Below are 21397 nucleotides of genomic sequence, written 5' to 3' on the forward strand. Positions count from 1 at the left end.
TCATGTCTAGCATAGATTGCATGATTTCTTTTCTGCACCACAGGATGCACATGTCTAGGTCTCATGGAGTGACCTTAAATATTGCTGCAGTACTTTCTGTAAATTGTTCATTTTGTCCACTTATTTTGTGGAAGCACTTTCAGATTTATTACTACCACTTGTAGCTCTTCTTGAAGATGCATTAAATATTTTTTTTAATGAGACATTCATTGTACTGACAAGTTGAATAAACATCCTAAATGTATTAAGATTCATTGAAATGCAAGCGTCATTGAACACTATGTGTATCTTGAATTTTCCTAGTTGGGATATCTTTTGTAGCTTTTCTATCTCTTTGGGCAGAGTAAAGTAACACAGATACCCTCATAAAATTAATTACAAGAAATCCATACGTATTCAGGTTCGATAAATATGTGTAAATTAGTACAATAAAGGGCTTTGTAAAATTGTTTGGTATGCTGCTCTGACTGTAAATTTTGGAGGAATACCAAAAGATTTCTTAGTAGTGATCACCCTGTTCATCCTTCATTACACAATATCATCATTTGGGATTGATTAATTTATCAACTTCTTGCTTTAATGCCACCCAACTATTCATATGGTGAGTACAAATGTGGACAATTAACATGTATATCTTTGAATGTGAAATGAAAGTGGTGAAATGAAGTGGAGACAAATTATAGTCTTCCTGAGCGAACCCTCCAAATATGCCAACCAAAATTTAGTTTTAGCTCACTGAAACTTAATTTGCAATTTGCATGTGCAGATATTGCTATGTCAGAGTGGGTGAAAGATTAATATTTTTTTTTTTCTTTTGGAAAAAGTGGAAAGCATTTTAACATGTCAATATTGGTGAAAAGGCAACTAATACTGTGGTGGTTTTTCTTTATTTATGAAGACCAAGGTTATTTTTTTTCTTCTTTTTTTTTGTGTTGCAAGTAATGAACAGAGATGACTTTGCCCTATTTTGAAAAAAGGAGGACAAGTTACAATACATCAAGAAAAGCAGATGAATTTTCTGGATGAAAAAAAAAAAAAAAAAGCAAAGTTGTGTGGAAGAAGATTTGCATGTTATAATGCAACCAGTAACATGTTTTCTTTTTGGAGGGGGCACATTAGAGAAAGATATTTGTGTGCATAAATGGATACTGTTTACTCTCAAAGATCTGTCATCATTGAGTGAGATGTATTCAGAATCATATTTAAGCAAAGGCTGTCTGCATGGTGTCTTTTTTCATTGTGGGGCAATGTCATCCAACTTTTTTTACAGTTTTGTTTCTTGCTTCCTCTACCACTGTGACCAATGTTATCTTTTACTTGACATAATTTTTCTTTTTCTTTTTTTTTTTTGATCGAAAAGAAAGACCATCGTTGAGATCAGGAGATATAAGTTAAAGTATAGAAAAGTAGTTTGTTCCATATTTATATGTATATTTTTAAAATTTATTGCATACTGAACTTTTTCCTGAGTGCAGCCGAAATGGGGGTAGGGAGCACGGAAGCTCAAGGTGCATCTGGTGGTTTCAGGCCGGCAATGAAGGGTCATAAAAGGGTCAAAGGTCATGCGCGTCAGGTCAGCTTTAGCCAGCAGGAGGGTAGGTTGCCGAGTGACAAATTAACCCAACTGAAAAGAAAACAAAATGTGAATTCTTGTGAAACTCACCGCATGAACAAGAAATTTCTAACAGTAGACAAGTTGATTCTAACAAACAAACTAAACACTGCAGATACAGAAATTTTGATATTAAAGTTGATCGACATTTAATTGTGTCGTGATATAACTATAACACTGCTGCACGATGTAAAGGTTTATTTGTTGTGTGTTGGAATAAGCACGTCTGTCGTGATGTTCATGGTATATTTTGTCAAGTCTAAACAGAGCCATTGATCTATGTAAGAGTGCACATAATCTCTGACCCTCTCTAGTTTCATCTCTTGTTTTCCCCAACAGTAGATTTTCATCTACTGGATAGTGATCTAGAGGGCGACAAAATTCAAATGCTGGCAGCTTTTGTGTGTCGTGATGGAGTGACATACATACAAACATTCTGTAGCTCTTTACTTATCTCTTGAAGTAGGTGCTACACATATACACTTCAGTATTCAACAATTAATGTAAAAATAATGTCACTCATTGATTTTTGATAGGAAAATTTGTATTTGATTCCAGTCAGCAGAGATAAAGAGCGTTCAAATTATGACCATAGAAGCTGCTACTGTGGAATAGTCAGCAGTGTTTGTGTTTATTTCTTTTAAACTAGTCTGCACAAATCAGCTCCATAAGTTTTTTTTACATTGGCTAAAGATAAAGATAAAAGCATTTCTGTATGCTTTTCATTGGGTGGTGTTTCCCTCTTACTGCAAATATTCAAGTTTTATTTTGCAAAAAAAAAAAAAGAAAAAATGCCATGTGTGACAAGCTGAAGCATCAGTTGGGCGTGAAATCCAGCACATCTTACTGCAGCAGCTTGTACACAGTCATTTATTTGCGCCACCACGCAATTTGCGCCTGGCGCCAAATAATGAAGCGTAGTAAGTGGAATCTTGAGATGCGATTAGAAGTTAGTAGACGGTGTTACTGTGATCGGGAGGTTACATGTAGCTTTCTCTTCTTCCTTGTTCCACCTGTCTTTCTCGACCTGCTATGTTTTTCCTTCGGGAGCATTTCACGATCTGTTCTGCCTTGGCGGCATCCTACAGTATAATCACTGCATGCTGTGTCGACGTATCATAGAGACAACCTGCATGTTTTCCTCTTTGTCTGTCTAGCCAGATTCATTCACGTCGCCTTGAACTTGTACTTGTCTTGTGTCATGCACATCAGCTGGATCATAGCATTCAGCAACATTTTCTTTACCCTACGATGTCCTGAAAATAATCCACTAACCATTCCATACCACACAAACATTCTTAAGTGTTGTAATCAACCTGTGTATTTGTGGGTCAAAATAACAACAGCAATATAACCCTGTATGTTTGCATACAAAGAAAAAAAAAGCACAAAACAAAAACAAAAAACCCCTCTTAATACTGGTGAACTTTTTTTTTTTGGTTCTCTACCATCTGCATAATGGATTTAACTTTTAAAGATTGAGAGGAAAATGTGAATAAGGAATAAATGCCCAAGCATGTACATGAGTACATATATTTGTAGATGTGCCCATACACCCAGCACACCATGTGTGCAGTAGAAATTATGGGCTATCTTTGTTTAGTGTAAAAGAAGAATCGTAAAGTACATGATGAATTAGGGGAAGGTTTAATTCTTATTAATTGACAGATCATGGCATGTTTGTCCAGAGATTTTTGGAGTATTCATTTACAAAGAATTTGAGTGCAAAAACAGATTTAATGTTTTTTTAAAGTGAGGCCATGATCAAATAGAGAATTTTTTTCGTGATACTGCATCTGTAACATAAAAAATATATATGTATTTTTGAATATGTTATTAAGATTATCACAATTTTTCCGGAAATGCGGCATCTTTTACATTAAAAATTATCTTTGAAGATAATATTAAGATTGTCTTATATATTTTCATTATTTTATTGTTTTCTGTAGATTCATTTGCAAATATCTGAAGTTGATAAAAATGCATATATCAGTTTTTGCATTTAAACACTTTCATTTGCAGATACAATGTATGAGTGTGACAGGAGATAAAGTGTGTCGTGTATGTAAAGATCATCACTAACAAGCTAAAATACATCTGATCCATCATTGTTAAAGTGAAGTTTGTACAGTCAAACTGAGTTTACTGGGTCATACTTGTTTGTTGACAATTGTGATATGTGTTGAATATGCACCATAGTTTGTTACTGCTGTGCTTTAAAAAAAAAAAATGATATATCATCATTTGAAGAAGATTTTGAATCAATTCCTTTGATCTAGAAAGGAAATCATTTAATAGAATGATAGACAGATGAAGGCAAATCTGATGATAAAATTAATTATTAAAGTGTATCTTATTCAACGCAATCAGGGGCCTCTAATATGTGCCTACATTGTACCTGTGTCTACAAGTGGCTTTGGTAGCAGAGTTACAAATTGTAGGGTTGTTTTTGGTGAATTTGAATTTTGTATACAAAACATTGTGCAGAATTGTAGAATGTTAGAAGAAGCTATCATGAGTATCCATTGATCAGCAAAAATTGCTCCATTCCAAATATCAATTCTGTAGTTAATTCCTTTTGTTATTGTTGTTGTGCGTTGAGTGTCGTTTTTGTACAGAAAGGGTTTGAGAAGTTACCCCCGAGATTTTCTTAGCTTGTTTGTATTTTTTTTAATCATTATTTTTTCTCCTCCTTATGCCAACCTGACCAAACCTCACACTGTTTTCATACGTTACCATAGTAACCGTGCTGACTCCCCCAGCCCACGCACAAGAAGTGCTGGACTTGAGCAACAAGCGAGTGACGGGACTGAAGCTAATCAGGCGCCAGTTTGCTGCCCTCTTCTTCAAGCGATTCCACCACGCCCGCCGGAGCAAGAAGGGCTTCCTGGCCCAGGTTCGTACACGCATCGCACAAGTTGCAGACTGTATAGGCCAAATATTTTGTAAGGTTTTTATTTTGGCGTACTTCGTGAATGCAGTGCTGTTTAAAAATTTAAATTTAAATTTAGAGACACGCTGAAATATTGACTCCCATCCCATCACGTATGTGACGTGCACACATACATTTCTCTGTTCAGTACTGTACTACACGATCGTGAATATTATCACTGGTGAAAATGTCAGGAAATCCCGATTCACACACACATACACACACAAAAATTAGACTCGCAAAATATGTGCTATATACAGTATTACATCTGTCATTACAGAGCATCATCCTGTACAAGTGTTCTATTTTGCAGCGCTTCTGTTTCTTCACAAATGTCACTGATTAACTGATATATTGCCTCCCTTAGTGCAAGTCCTGTAAGTAGAAAGCATAAAGATCATTACATGTTGAAACACAGTTGAGTGACTCATTACACATTTGCATGCTTCTGGAATAATTTTTCTCGACCGGCAGCCCAGATTTTGTGACAATGGACAGCACAATGTAGCTATTGTAGATATAGCAAGTCATCTGCTACTCTGGCAAATGGGTCAATCTGCCCTCGTGTCCTTTCAATTTCTCTAAAAATGAGGGGAAATTATATGTTATGCCTTGGAAAAAAATGTATTTGCTTTGTTTAAGTCTGTCATCACCCTTTTTGCATATATATGTGATCTTGCATCAGAAAGGCAACAAAAGTTGATGGATATAAAAATAAATATTGTAGTTGAGGCAAGTGTAAAATACTATCCATTCTCTGCATTGAACTTACAGACTTTAAATTCCATTAGAAAAATGGGATAATGCTGTCAGAAAATAAGACCCTAAGTCTGCTGAGTTGACCTCAAAAGGCATATTTCTCATACCGCTGAAAAATTAACCCATGATATGACTTTTGTTGGCCAGTGGTTATGCAGAGTCATATTATGATGTATAGTGGAATTTTGTTGTGGAGTCCTTGTTTAATTCGAGGGTTTAATCATTTCTTGATCTTTTGGACCCACTCCAGGTGATTCTGCCGGTGATCTTCGTGTGCTTCTCCATGCTGTTTGCCACCCTCATCCCACCGATCCAACAACCCACCGCCCTCAAGCTGGTGCCGGGTCTCTACGGACCAGACAACTACGTCTTCTACAGCCAGGACAGCCCTAGCAACCCCGTCTCCATTGCCATGGAGGATGCGCTTCTCAACGGGCCAGGCCTCGGCGTCAGGTGCATGCCGAACTCTGACAGCCCGTGAGTTTCTTTCTTTATGCTGCCTTGCAATGGCATGCTAGTATCTTTGCCTTTCTTCTGTGGATGGATATTATTGTATGTCTACATATTATTTTTGGTGTATCTTATTTATTTGTTTGCAGATCCTTGAAATCAACTGTGCATATGCATTGGTACAGATATATGCATTTATGAAGCCTAAATATTGCTGTGCGATTTCAGTCTGACGATTTCTTGTGGTATTATCGTAACATGACATACATCCAATACTTGGTAATTGCCTAGTGTGTGCTACGAAAGTCCAGCAAATGTCACGTTATTGTCCGTTTTATTGTACTGGCAAACTAGGATATGACATACAATTTGTAGCATTCATTGAGAATAGTTTTGACGGTGGCTTCTCTCTGGTCACTTTACTTGTAGGATATCTATTTCTCATTCAAGTCATATGCACAAGAGTGCAGTGATGTGTCTGTACTGTCTTTATGTGAGTGAGTAAGAAATTATTGTAAGACTTAACTTCACTGCTGCTACAATCTAACAACCCTCTGAGGGCTTCATCTCGAAATATCAGTGATGCATCTTCCCGAACTCAGAGAATGATGATGATAATTAAAACAAGACTTACAGGTAATATGGGCTTCATACTGTGTATCATCGATATCTCCTACAGATATCCCTGTGAACCAGACATTGCTACCAACTGGTCCAAGCCGCCCAAGCCGTACTTCCCTGACTACCTCTACGAAGACTTCGACCAGCGGAACCTCAGCTGCACCTGCGAACTGGGCTTCCAGAGCTGTGACGTTGGGGCGGAGGGGTTGCCCCCGCCTACCAGGATGGAGCCCACCACTGACTACCTGCAGAACATGAGCAGCACCAACATCAGCTCTTACATAGTCAAAACTATGGAAGATTTCATCCTCAACAGGTACAGACATCCTCTGGGATGGTGCTTATCCCAACAAGATGAATGACTCCCCCTCCTCTTACCCACCCCCCCCCCCCCCAATTGCAACAACCCACTCGGCCACTTGCCCATTGCTACTAGAAGTTCTCGGTGGGCAACTGAAAAATCGTATGAGCACTTTTGCATTGTCAAGTATGGGACTCCTGCCCAGTCAATTCCCATTCACTGAAAGATGGGGAAAGTTATTGTAATGTCTTGCCTCCCACATTTTCGTCAATGCTAGTTTGGATTCCATGTCTTTGTGTACAGGACATTCAAAGTTGAGAAGCATTTAGAAATCATTGGTCAACCGATTTTGACCACTGTCAATAGTCGTCTTGTTTATTCATAATTCTTTTGGTTTACAGATAGATTGGTATCAAGATTGCCAACCATCTCTTGACTGCCTGGTTGTCTGTTTAATTCAGTTCTTTGACTATTAAAGAATGAACTATCTGGAGTTTAAAGTGGAAACATGAGGAAAGTTTGAAGTAATTATATGTGGTTGAATCAAGTCTTAACATAACAAATGAACATTTTTTAGCAAATTCTCCCTGTACTTGCTGTTACTTTCTGATGGTGACTTAAATTGTCAAACATGGCACAGTCTGGCAAGAGTGAATAATGTTTGTATTTGTTATTGTTGATCAATATATAGTTGCATACAAAGGGAAAATGAAATGTGGGCGTGCACCAAAACTTCAGAAGTCCTGTGAAATTTGTCAGCACATTGTACAAAATTAGCCAGATTCACATGTGATTATAGCAGAAAAAAGTTGGCATTGAATACAGAGAGTAGAGAGCAACATTATGCTGTGGTCTTGATGTTGTTGTTCCTATGGTGATTGCGTGCAGGTATGGTGGCCTGAGTTTCATCGAGGACAATGAAGACGCTCTGATCAGCGTCAACGAGAGTCGTGCTCTCATCCGGGAGTGGATCAGGATCAACCAGTCCCAGAACTCTGGAGGCAACTCCGTAAGTCCTAGTCCCTTCTCCTTCTGTCCCTGGGACTTTGTGGCAGAGTACCATGGCTGTGTATTTGTACTCCCGAAGTCTTATTTTCTGTGATACTTGTACTTGTTGGAGCGTCATTGATATTCAGTATGTTTTTGTTGATTTTCAAACAGATGTGAAGGTTGAAACAAGGATGAAGGTGAAGGGAACAATGTTGTTCTTTGATTTTTCCATACATATTCTTCATCTATTGTTTCTCAGTAATTCTCATAGCATTGATACATACTGCACTCAGCTGGCATGGAAATGGATTTAGTGTTTCAGAAATTTTTTTAATATCTAATGGATGTATGTATTATTTTTTGTGCAATGCTTAAGCAACTGGGTCAAAGCCACGACAACAACTTATTAAATGAGAAAATAACCATGTTCTAATGTTTTAAGATGAGAGATTAAGATTTTAAAAGCATCATTTGCATTGGAGACTGTTAATGGTAATATATTAAGTGTCACTATTGTAGAATATCCCTCTTTTATCCCAATTCTCTCATCTTTTTTTTATTGTGTTTCAGGAATTCCTGCCCTCAAAGAACACTATTCAAGAGCTGTACGAAGTTCTGGCCTCTTTGACCACACCCTCAAATGTGAAGGTGTGTATCCTATACAGTGTACATGTTCTTCTGTGCAGACTGTGATGATCCTTTGAATAGAAAGAACATGTTGAGCACCTTCTGCCTTCTTTGTTTAACTTTCTTTTCAGCCACAGTAATAATTATGTGATGATCATATGTTTCCTCAGCAAGTAGCATTTGAACATTCATTACAGTGCTATCAATCAAGCAATTAGGCAAGTTGTCAAAAACAATTGATGAAGTTTTGAGTGTATTTTTCTATGTTAGAAAACCTAATTAGCTTGAAAGATGACAGTATCATAGAAATGATAGCATGTCTTATTTGCATTGTAAGCTTTTAAAACAACTCTTGATATTTTGTTATGCAATGTCTCTTGTATAATAGTATTCCAATTTTATTCAGTTTTCTGGTATGAAAGAAATGAATTATCTGGTGATTGTGGTTTCTTTGAAAGAAATTGAAGTTCTGAAATGTGGCTGATGTTCTAAGAAGTGATGAATTATCATAGAGATCAAAGAGTAGGATGAAGTGGATAATAACTGAGAAACATCTTCCAATGTTGACTGAGTTTCTCCATGGTGAAATTTGCAGGTGTGGTGGGATAACAATGGCTGGCATGCCTTGCCCATCTTCATGAATGTGATGAACAACCTGCTCCTGAGGGCGCACATCGACTCGGCCAACAGCAGCAGTTACCACGGCATCTCCGTCACGTCCCACCCCATCAACTTTACCGACACCCAGCTGGACGAAAAGATCCAGTAAGACTAAACAACAAATCACATTTTTTCTTTCTAGATATGTGGTATTTTATGTTGGGGCCCTCCTACATAATGACCTAAATGTCCTTATAAGCGTCAATCAATAACTTTGCTGTGTGTTCAATTAATATGATTGCAGTTGCCACCATAGAGGTTTCCTGGTCCATAAATGAAAGACAAAAAGGAAGGTGCAAATTCTAATCCTGTTGGTTGTAGTCATTGTGTACAGTGCTCATCATTAGATTTTATAGATAGCAAGCAATTGTCTCCAAAGCATGATAGGGATTGTGCTTTGAAGAAGTTGCATGCATCTATTACTAATTCTTGAAATTGAAAAAAAAAGAAGACATGTTCAAAAAGCAAAAAGAGAAGACTTCTTTAGTTTATGATATTGAGGAAATAAAGTTGCCAGTGACGGTAATGCCAGATTTCCCCCCTCTGATGTTGTTTGCATTGCTCATTTTGTCCCACAAGGTCTCAGTCATCTGTAAATCTAGCGGTGGCCATGTTTGTCCTCTTCGCTCTGGCTTTTGTGCCGGCGAGCTTCGTCGTCTTCATCATCAGCGAGCGCACGTCGAAGGCGAAGCACCTGCAGATAGTCAGCGGAGTGAACCCCACGGTATACTGGATTAGCAACTTCTGCTGGGATATGGTAAGTTATATATGTAACAATATCTGATTAATGTGGTGTGTGTAATTGTGTTAAAGTGTAGTCATTGTGTCTGTTTAAAATGTCATGTGCATTTAAATGTAGAGTGTATCTATGTTCAAGGATGTAGTAAACGTGTCCCAATGCGTTTAGGCTGACAGATTGGCGTGCGTAATAGAGGGCGAGTGTTTGTATATATTTTATTCTAAACATTGTTTTAAAAAGGCCTTGCCAATCTGTGAGTGTTTCATGATGTTATCAACTATTTCATAACATTGAAATATAAATCAAATGTGTGAGTACTGTGTTGGAACTGTTGAGTTCTTCATGTTTATGTTGAGCTTGAAATACTACTGTCTTTTCATCCTTGAATTATTATTTCTTTTTTATCATTAATCTTCTCAAGATATGCAAGCCACAGCCACAGCTAAACCACAAAATGGAAAACAAAATCAATAAAATAAGCAAGAGAAAACACCGTAGTGTTGTATACACTGTCCGAAGTCCCTGGCTCAAAAAGGGGTTGAAGGTCATTCTATTTCTTTGATTTCCCTCAGGTCAACTATCTCCTGCCTGCCATGCTGACCATCGTCATCTTCCTGGCATTCAAGATGACAGCCTTCACGTCTGGAGACAGTTTGCCCTGCGTGGTCCTCCTTCTCGTGCTCTATGGGTAGGTCAAAGGTCATGACACGATTCTGCAAAAATAGTCTCATACAGAAGTGTGATGAGGAATTTTTCATTATGCAAAGGGCAGTGGCTAAAATGACACAAGCAACAACCCACCGTCTTCGTACTGCATCTAAACACTGTTGTACTTACTACGTTTTGGTATCAGAACATCTCCTGGGAAAATGCCTGAAAGAGTAATAATTCAAGTTAGGAAGGTATCCTGTTCATTGAGGAAAGTTAAAGGAGAACTGACTCCAAATACACTTTCATTGAATGGACTGAATTCACTCCAAATATGCTTTCATTGAATGGACTGAATTCACTCCAAATATGCTTTCATCGAATGGACTGAATTCACTCCAAATATACTTCCATCGAATGGACTGAATTCACTCCAAATATGCTTTTATTGAATGGACTGAATTCACTCCAATATGCTTCCTTTGAATGGACTGAATTCACTCCAAATATACTTCCATTGAATGGACTGAATTCACTCCAAATATGCTTCCATTGAATGGACTGAATTCACTCCAAATATGCTTTCATTGAATGGACTGAATTTACTCCAAATATACTTCCATTGAATGGACTGAATTCACTCCAAATATGCTTCCATTGAATGGACTGAATTCACTTCAAATATGCTTTCATTGAATGGATTGAATTCACTCTAAATACACTTCCATTAAATGGATTTAACCAATAATATTTTTTTTTTAGTTGAGTTGAGTTTATTAACAACATACATATGAATATGATAACATGATAACATGAAATTCCACAGTGTAAGATACAATAACATGAAATTTTTATGAGAATACAATGATTTTGTACAAGGTTCTTACAGCTTTGCAAGCATATATTTTACATTCTTATATCTACCTTACATAAGAATACATGTGTTATAATACATTTAGTTTCGTTGGATACATTTTTCACTGAAAAGGCAAAGAGAATGAATAAGTATGTAATGTAGACATATATGCATAGACAGAGGTTCTGAAAAAAATAATCGAAAAAAAAATAGAAAAACAGAAGATAATGTTGTTAAAGGGGGAACCAAAAGTTAGCACAAGTGCTAGTCGAGAATGGTTCTCCCATCATAGCTACATGTATATTTAAGCTGCTTATTGCAAGGTCTACTCTTTTAAAGTAACTGTACTATAGAAGTACATTAAACTGAACACTGAAATTTCTTTTCATCACTAACTTCTTTTAACAGGTGATTTTTTAGGTTTCTTCTAAATAATAATTCATAACTTTTTAATGCATTGTCAGATTTCCCTTCAACTTCCCAGATGTGTTTTAAGTCATAATTCTGCATTCTCTATTTAAGTACCCATATGTTTGAGGTAAATTCCCTATCCAAGAGTGGATTAACCAGGGTATATGATTTTCTTCTGTCTCCTGTGTTGATATTCAGATGGGCCATCATCCCAATGACGTATCCAGCAGCTTTCGTCTTCAAGGTACCAAGCACAGCCTATCTGTCCATGGCATGTGGCAACATGCTTGTTGGGATCACCACAGTACTCTCCACCTACATCCTGGATTACCTTGGCAATGATAACCCAGTATGTTTATCTCTTTATCTCTCTCTGTATATCTATCTGTCTCTATCTATCTACATATGTATTTGTCTATTCCTATTTCTCTCTCTCTCTCTCTCTATCCATCTATTTATCTTTTTGTCTATCTATGTTTCCCTGTCTCTCTCTCTCTATCTATCTATTATCTATCTATCTACCTACCTATCTATCTATCTATCTATCTATCTATCTATCTATCTATCTATCTATCTATCTATCTATCTATTTGTTTGAATACCCAGGTGTATAAATGGGTACCTGGCAATGCTGAGGTAATGATAATGACAGGGCCCTCTGGTAGAGCAGTTAAAACACTGAATGATATAATTATCATTTATTGTTACTGTGCATGTTGAATAAAAAAGTGCAGAGTATTGCATGAAACAATTTCAAGCAGCACCAGGCATAAATGTTCAGGTTGATCATGATTGACGATGAAGGGAGGAAACTGAAATGTGTTTCCTGCATAGTGTACCGTATTTATTGAAGGGATGGAGTCAGTACCTCTTCCATTTCATATCATTCTGCAGCATCTCCAAGACGTGAATGTGATCCTGAAGAAGGTGTTCCTTCTCTTCCCGCCGTACTGCCTTGGGCGAGGCCTGATGGACATGGCAACCAATCAACTCATGGCGGACGTCCTCAGTGTCATAGGTACGTATGTACAGTTAACCATGTTTTGGGTCCCCATGGAAGAGACCCACCACATAGATACAGTGTTTTGATGGGTAAAGCATCAGATCATCTTGTACAAGAGCATCTGTGGTATGTCATGGCCAAATACTTAACTTTTTAGTACCATGTGAGTCTACAGTTTTTTTTTTCATTTGAGTCATGAGTTTACAATATAGTTTGTATACTGTATGTACAAGTGTAGTCTGACTTAATCCCAGCTATTTGTATCTACAAACTATATTTGTGTTTGTAACGCATATGTTTTTGTACAAAATGTATATTTGTCTATCAATATGTGTGTATGCATTTATATGTTTGCGCATACATTGTATGTTAGTGTGTTCGTCTGTCTGTACGATATTTATATGTATGTGTGTACATGTATGTATTATAGTATGTACAAAATGTGTATATGTATGATGTAAGCTTGTGTGTACATGTATATTTGTGTACAATTACACATCATGAAAGTGTGTACTACTGTCGATTGTTCACCCTTCTTGTGCTTATTTGTACCTTCTACCTCCAATCTTCCACCCCCATCATCCAGGCTACGAAACCCCAGACCCACTCCACTGGGACCAGGTGGGCAAGAGTCTCTTTGCCATGTTCATCGAGGGCTTTGCGTTCTTCTCTATCACTCTCCTCATAGAGTACAGGTTCTTCATCAAGCCCAGGTGAGGTGCTGGTTTTCGTAATGTACTCTTGGCAGCCTAATGCAGTTTATTAAATGCCAACCTAAAGTGATTTAATTTTTATCACTGTCTATTGTTCCCACATCAAATACTACGGAAAAATCCCTGTAGTAAAACCTGTGTCGTAATCTTTTATTTTTAGAGTGGTGATTTCTCATTGATTTAGTTTTTTTTCCTCAACAAAGAGCATTTTCTTTATGACCCTGCTTTAAAACTTAGACATACATTTATTCTCTGATATAATGGAAAATCTCATAATCTTTGATGGAAAAACATAAACTAGTACCTAACTTAAAAAGAGCCCTTGAAGTTTGATTACTTTTCCTCCTTGAGTGTTCCCAACCTTGCAGGCTTTGGATCCTGGAAAGTTCCAGAGCCTTTTGCAGGTACTATAAAGTTTCTCCTGCCGATTTAGCAATGAGAATGTTGAGAGTTTCTAAGCAGAGGCTGTAGACATTGATATTCACGCAAGCACGCATCATTTTGCTCTGTCGCCCTCTGTAGGCACATTAATCCACTGCCGACATCCACCGAGCAGGAGGACGACGACGTGGTGAGGGAGAAGCATCGAGTGTTGACGGGCAGAGCGAGGAACGATGTCATTTGCATCAAAAACCTCACCAAGGTAATACAACTTTTCTTCTTTCTCCTTCCTTACCCCCATTCTGTATCTGGTGTTGTGCATAGTTTGGTTGTCGCTATGTCAGGCAAGCCTTGTATGTTTGACAGGCTATGAGATTAACACCTGAGAGTCCTGCATCATTGGAGTATATGATAAATGCATAAAATTCCTGTTAGTGTGACAGTTGCCTAGCAATATCTCAATAGATAGAAATAGATAGCTACATGTAGATGGATAGATAGATAGATAGATAGATAGATAGATAGATAGATAGATAGATAGATAAATCCTTTGTAGATAAATTGAGATTAAAAAGATAAAGATAGAGAGAGAAAGACGTATCCGCTGAAAGTGCAGTCATCAAACAGTGTGTAAACTTTGTTTGTAAACATGTTTCATTAGCAAATATATTGCTGCCTTCACGAATAGATGTACTACTTGTACTCTGTGTGTAATGAAACCATTTGGATTGTCTCGTTCATGCCCAACTTTAAACTCAAATTTATACTCAACAGGTGTATAACACCAGCAGGGGACCCATGACTGCAGTGGACCGAATGTGTGTGGGAATCTCCAATGGGGAGGTGAGTAGAGACATCCATGACCTGTTGGAGCCAAAATGTATCTTTCCACCCCTATTTCTTGCCTCCTTCGTGGTTAAGTACCTGTGTGCTGATGCCATAGATTTTTTTTTTCTTACAGATTTTTCCATCCGATAAGTCATAATTCAGTCATGTGTTTCTTGACATTAGTGTCCAATTCACACATGTTATATATGTGTGATTCTTTGCCTGTACTTCAAATGTCTGTGATGTAACAAAAAATAAACTTTGGCAAATTTGTCATATTCTGCATGTACTAAACTCTGTCTGTCACATTGAAATGAAATAGGAAGGTGTGCTTGTTATGTGTCATACTTCTCATTTCTGTTTTTTGCTTCAAAGTGTAAAGGTTTGTGGTACAGATGTGCAAGAATGTTTAATGATTAGACAGTGCCGGTTCAGCATCAGCTTGTTATACTTGTAAGACAAAATCGTCCTTCACATGAAAAAGATAAGCCGCTGAACCCTCTGCCGCAATCTGGTGCCCATTTGCAGTGCTTCGGTCTGCTCGGTGTGAACGGGGCGGGCAAGACAACGACCTTCAAGATGCTGACGGGCGACACGAACGTGACAAGCGGGACGGCCTACGTCAACTCCTTCAGCATCCTGGAGGGCATGCAGGACGTCAACCGCAGCATGGGCTACTGCCCCCAGTTCGACGCCCTGGACGACCTCCTGACCGGGCAGGAGCACCTGGAGTTCTACGCCCGTCTCCGGGGCGTGGTCGAGGAGGAGGTCACTAAGGTAGGATGGATGCTACACTCTTCCAATCATCACCTGGCTCCAATCGCTAGTTTTATCATGGTTACTCCGTCCTGTTTGCGGCTATTTCTTATGTTTGGCATAGTGGACATGGTCAACACTGTTTACCAAATGCCTCTTTTCATCACGTGGGAATGATAAGGGCGTTTAGTTGCCACTAAACCCATAGTGTTCGAGGCAACTTAACACACTTCTCATTCTCAGCCGATATATTTGTCTGTTACCAGACTTGAGTACACATTTTTTTTTTTTTTTTTGCTTGGTTTATTCTCTTTTAAGACTATGATGCTGCAGCCCTGTGCATGAAGTGTGATCTTCATAAGTTTTGACTTTCTCTTATACTGAAAATTCTATGTCATCTCCTAGCAGATATTGTACACTGTATCTTTTTGTCGCTTTCACAGGATATACTTATTTACATGGCAAAGTACTTGCACACAAAATAGAAATTCAGTACTCCTTCCCTGGATTCAAACCAGTAAAGTCCATGCCCAGGGGACACAAACTACTTACAAAAATCATACTTACATCGTACTTGTTTTACTTTGTAATTAAGGTTTACAGTCTCAATGAGAATGAAAGTGCTGATGACTTCTTTTTTTCCCCAGATGAATTAGTCTAGGAAATGCGGCATTTGCTCGAATCTGTTCTGTGGTCTGTTGACCTTTCCTCTTTCATATTGCACTCATAGATATATGATTCAAGGAAAAGTTTCACCACTTGTTCGATATCTGTACGTCATCTTGTATTGACAAACCTATATCAAACACCATTTGAAATGTCTACCTGTACTGTGCAGGTGGCAAATTGGGGGATCCGCAAGCTGGGACTGACGGAGTACCGGGACCGGTCGGCGGGGACGTACAGTGGAGGAAACAAGAGGAAGCTGTCAACGGCAATAGCGCTCATCGGCAACCCGGCCGTTATCTTCCTGGTGAGTTGGGATGCACTGATTACCTTTTGGACAAACATTTGAATTGCTTTGAATTTGATGTACTTTTCGTATTACACAACAAAATACGATACACTTGACGAACAATTTGAAAATCATCAAAATACTATTCGAAACAGAGAAACTAACTGCAAAAGTCAATGCAATGATATATAAGCAAATAAATTGGTCAAGGCTATGTTTATATGAACGATGAAACCAAAACTCTAGGTGCATAAGGAATAGGAGTTTTAAATATGATGGAACCAACTAAAAGTAATGCTTACAAGTATTAGTTGTTTCCTTCCGTTGAGTGCTTCCTTTGATCACATAATAAGAGGAAAAAAAAGATGAGACATCAGTTATAGGGACAAAGATATTCATTTTTTTTTTCTGATGCTGATAAACAACAACAACAATGTACCATTGATGTATTCATAACTTTATCAAGCACCCCTTGAATTCAGGGTTGAGGAAAAAGAATGTAGAAGTGTCAAACAGAATCTCAATCTGCCTGAATGTGTTTGAACTTCTGAGCTAAAGGTCTGATAGTATGGTGTATACCCAATGCAATTTCTATGTTCTGCATAATTTACCGTCAACATTGTGCTGCACTGGTAAAAGGAAAAAAACAAGTTTCTTGTCATCATTACTCCCTTGCGATTTGATTTTCAGGATGAGCCAACGACGGGCATGGACCCGAAATCGCGGCGCTTCCTGTGGAACTGCATCACCAGCATAGTGAAGGAGGGGAGGTCGGTGGTTCTCACATCTCACAGGTCAGTGTCTTATTAACCCTTTCCGTGCCACAGACTTTGGACAGTGTGTACAATGGTGACACAACATTTGCTCCTGCAACAATTGCTCCGGTCTTATGTTCTCCAATGACTTAGGGTTAGGGTTATGATAGGGTTTTAGGCTTACATTGTAGTTTGATGTGAGCAATTAGGATTAGTGTTAGAGTTATATTTGCAGGTTAGATTTTGAATATGTTTGGTTTTGCGTGTACAATGTAATACGAGCAATTGTCGCAGGAGCAAATGTCATGGAACCATACACAACGCTTTGCGGGTTTTCTGTGCTGATCGGCACTTACAGTAGAGCATGCAAAAGGGTTGTTTGCTGACATAGCTGTATCGAGTAATCAAGTGATCGTCGTCCATTCATAGTTACATGTATATCGAGTGATCATGGTACTTATAAGACCTGACTGGATCAGAATTAGTTCTGACTGTATGGACTCTTTACATGTGCATGTATATGTTTAGTTTACTAGACCCTTGCAACTGTGAATTTTACGACACATGAAAATATCTGACAAGTATAATACCTTAAAAAATACCTGCATACTACAATTTCGGCTTGTCCAGTAGTCATAACTTACTTTTCATAACGTCTTTCTGATTGCATCCTTTAGTATGGAGGAATGTGAAGCTCTGTGCACACGCCTTGCCATCATGGTCAACGGAAAGTTCAAGTGCCTTGGCAGTACGCAGCACCTCAAGAATAAGTGAGTGCCACGCCCCCTCCCTCTCTGTGTGTGATTTTACAGACAACTTTTCTTAACCCATTGCACACTGGAACAGAATATGTTGTGTAGAAACTCTGTGGTGAATTACAACTGCCTTGAAGGCAGTGAGTTAATTTTCGTGCCATTCATTATATCTGCATCTGACTCAGTCCATGAATGTGTGACAGAGTTCAGGGTTCATGTTAAAGAATTTATGTATTACTGTTGATGCAGGGTGTGCCTGTTACAATAGACATGCTTATAACAAAATCTTTATTATAACAAAGCAAAAATTCAGGCCTCCAATCTTATTACACATTTCTTTGGTTGTAATGAAATATTGATAAATGAAAACTGCGGGTCACAAGGACTTTCTGATCATGGGAGTCGCCTGTAGTTGCAGTGCCTATCAGTGACAATTGCAGTTTCCTTTGAAGTCTGGCATGTTGCGAACACACACACACACACACACACACACACACACACACAGACATACGCACTACTTACTCCAGTTCCTAGGTCATTCAAATGCAATTATACTTTAACTTGGTGACTGGAATGCACCTGCATCATTATTCTCAATGTCTTGGAAGAATTCCTCTCTCTCTTTAATTTTTGGATGGCAAGATATCTTTACAAGTGTACCTCTCTCTGTCCCTCCTTCTCTCCCTCCACCCCCTTATATCCCCCCCCCCCCCCCTCCTCCGGCTCGTCAACAGATTTGGCGATGGGTACACGCTGACCATAAGGCTTGGCGGGGAAATCCCCTGCACGGCGGCCCTCATCGACTTCATGTCCCTGGAGTTCCCCTACGCCATGCTGAGGGAGCAGCACTTCAACATGCTGGAGTTCCAGCTGAGCTCCGCGGACGCGGTCCTCTCCAAGCTCTTCCACCAGCTGGAGGAGAACCGCCCCCGCTTCCTCATTGAGGACTATTCCGTCAGCCAGACCACGCTGGACCAGGTAAGACCTTTCATTGGTGATCTATCACTTGGTCTACTCCCACTTTGTCTAATAGCCACTTAGTCTCCACCCTCAGGGTCTAATCCTGTTTCATCTGCAACCAGTTCGTCTAATGACCATTTAGTCCAATTGCCACTTTGCCTCATTACACGTGGTCTACTTCCAGATGGGCTATGCCCACTTCATCTAATACCCACAGTTTCTTCAACAAAATGGGAGAAAGTCCAAGGAGACAAAACTGCAAGTAGACCATCTGGTCATTAGACAAAACGATAAGTAGCCAAACTGGGAATTAGACCAAGTGAAAAGGAGACCAAACGGGCATTAGACGAAATTCACGGTAGACCAAGTGAGTTTAGCCGTAGTGGTGTTAGACTGACTGGGAAGTAGACCATCTGATGGTAGACCAAGTGGCAATAAACCCTTTCATTAAGTCTTTCTTTGCCAGGGACTCTGGACAGTGTGTACAGTCCTATGTGGTTATCCGTGCCGGCACTCACAGCACATAGAGGGTTAAAGCATGAATTGATCAAAATTGGAAGCTCTCGTTTTGGAATCAGCTCAGAGTGCATGGAAGTCAGTCCTTACATTTAGGGCAGTGTTACACGAAGTGAAGCGTTTGTTTGCAAAAACCGATAAGTCCATATTTGCCAAACGGAGATATTTGAGATTAAAGGTCAAGAAAAATAAAGAGAATAATAAGAAAAATGTGGCTTCTTTTGACCATAACTTCAAAAATGTACCTTTATATGTAGTGACCAATATATCATTTAAAAGGTATTATTTTGTACTTCATGACAGAGATTGTACTTCAAAATCTTCTAAAATGGACTTATCGGTTTTTGCAAACAAACTCTTCAAGTATTTCACTTGGAGAGAAAATAAAGTCACACTGCAATAATGGGAATCAGCCCCTGAACAGTGCATAGTCTTTACAGTACCTGTGAAATATTAGAAAATTATGCCAGGAATACATTTATGTATAATACAGGAGTACACACCCAGGAGTGGCTTTGCTATAGGAACACACTGCTATGATATTTTTAGATCTACCTAGTTCATGGATCATTATGGATAGCTTCAGAGTCTTGTGTTTATTTGTTTTGCACAGTTTTCTTTTGATATGTCTAGTAACAATTCACTATATGACCCATGATATTTTTATCTAACCCTTCTTTCTTTATGGCACATGCCTTTTGGTTTAATCATGGAAATGTATGTGTTCCCACTAGTATATCAATGCACAGCTTTCAACCAAACATGATCACCATGGCAACCGCATCCTCTCATTGACTTTTATTTGCTCCCTCCTCCTTTCCTCCAGGTATTCATCAACTTTGCCAACCAGCAGAGGACAGGAGATGAGACCATGGTGGAGCTTACCCTGTACCCGCCCGAACCCAACAATATACAAGCCAACAACAGGATAGCGCTCTCACCAGGTGAGTTAATCATCGGGGCAAAATGTAAGCATGGATTGCAGGGGAAAGTTTGCAGCAGTATCCTTGGTTCAGCTTCTACTTAAAGGCAAATTTTGCCCCAAACATATAAATGAGTTCAGTGAATGTGGCAATATTGATAGAATACATCAATGAAGTTTTAGGAAGTTGGACAATCCATTAAGAAAGTATGAATTTTTCAAGTTTTTGTGTTGCCATTGCTGGAAAAGAAGACTACGACTGTTGACAATATCAAAGTAGCTTAACAATAAAATGAAAAAATATAAAGAAAATCTCACATGTACCTTTGTCTTTTTCTGTTTTGAATCTGAAATGTCTAGATGGAGCATCAGCAAGGTACATCCCAACACCACACGAGCTGACAAGCATAAATAGCAATGATGTACCTCTCCAGCCAAAGAATACCAACATCCGTCACCAGCGGCAACGCAGTGGCCAGCTGGACAAAGTCACCGTCAACTCTCTTTTTGCGACACCTCCTCCCGGGGCAGGGCACCAGCCCGCACCGGCGGCCCCACCCCTAGCTACATCATCGCCTGTAGCAGTGGCCCGTCCCCAGAATACAAACACGATCATGACGCAGTACGCGGGCTACAACAATCCGCTGTACGAGAGCAGCGTGGGGACATCTGCGCCTTTCGCGTCCGCCAACTCGTTCGGTGGCGAGGGAGGTCTTCAAATGGAGGAGATTGATATACAGCCTGTATCCCAGTGCTGAAATCTCGTGAGAGAAAACTTTATGACTGTGGACAGCTATTGTTTTCAAGTGTGTTTCTCCAAACCGAATGACAAGCGAATGAAACGAGTTTCAAAAATGGACTTTACCAAGAAAGGATACTACTTAAGCGACTGCCGAGTGAAACTAAAGGAAGCGTCCGCTATGAGGTACAACATACTCAGAGATAGTCAGTGTCATTGTGGAATAAACGTAGAAGCTGTTTAACCTCAAGTATATCCTTGTATTTATTGAATATTGCACACTAGAGAGTAATCCTTGAAGTGAATCCTGCCACATCAAGTTTTAAGAGAATAAAAAGACTGACCAAAGAATGGTTTCATCGCTCAAACCTCTTTCACAGCTTTCCATTCCAGTCGTGATTGCAATGCTTGCTCCTCAAAAGAATGTATTAGATTTTAATCTCATATTTTATCAATAATTTGCCAGTTCAAGGGATGTGAATGAACTGCAGATAGTGTTGTCCTTGAA

The 21397-nt window shown here is 39.0% G+C and overlaps 1 protein-coding gene across 1 annotated transcript in view; it reads left to right on the plus strand.

Annotated features, from left to right (window-relative positions):
• Window positions 1-21397, plus strand: part of LOC140237233 (phospholipid-transporting ATPase ABCA1-like) — a 103044-nt gene extending 81647 nt beyond the window's left edge. The window contains exons 30-49 of the mRNA XM_072317176.1: window positions 4354-4508; window positions 5554-5780; window positions 6433-6690; window positions 7564-7684; window positions 8236-8313; window positions 8888-9057; window positions 9532-9709; window positions 10264-10379; window positions 11805-11955; window positions 12501-12624; window positions 13196-13322; window positions 13845-13965; window positions 14478-14546; window positions 15060-15308; window positions 16126-16260; window positions 16933-17036; window positions 17675-17767; window positions 18487-18730; window positions 20055-20172; window positions 20511-21397. Of these exons, the coding sequence (XP_072173277.1) occupies window positions 4354-4508; window positions 5554-5780; window positions 6433-6690; window positions 7564-7684; window positions 8236-8313; window positions 8888-9057; window positions 9532-9709; window positions 10264-10379; window positions 11805-11955; window positions 12501-12624; window positions 13196-13322; window positions 13845-13965; window positions 14478-14546; window positions 15060-15308; window positions 16126-16260; window positions 16933-17036; window positions 17675-17767; window positions 18487-18730; window positions 20055-20172; window positions 20511-20908 (3236 nt within the window). The 3' untranslated portion in view covers window positions 20909-21397. The remainder of the gene's footprint in view (window positions 1-4353; window positions 4509-5553; window positions 5781-6432; window positions 6691-7563; window positions 7685-8235; window positions 8314-8887; window positions 9058-9531; window positions 9710-10263; window positions 10380-11804; window positions 11956-12500; window positions 12625-13195; window positions 13323-13844; window positions 13966-14477; window positions 14547-15059; window positions 15309-16125; window positions 16261-16932; window positions 17037-17674; window positions 17768-18486; window positions 18731-20054; window positions 20173-20510) is intronic.

Source organism: Diadema setosum, chromosome 13, assembly GCF_964275005.1.
Source record: "Diadema setosum chromosome 13, eeDiaSeto1, whole genome shotgun sequence".
NCBI lineage: Eukaryota > Metazoa > Echinodermata > Echinoidea > Diadematoida > Diadematidae > Diadema > Diadema setosum.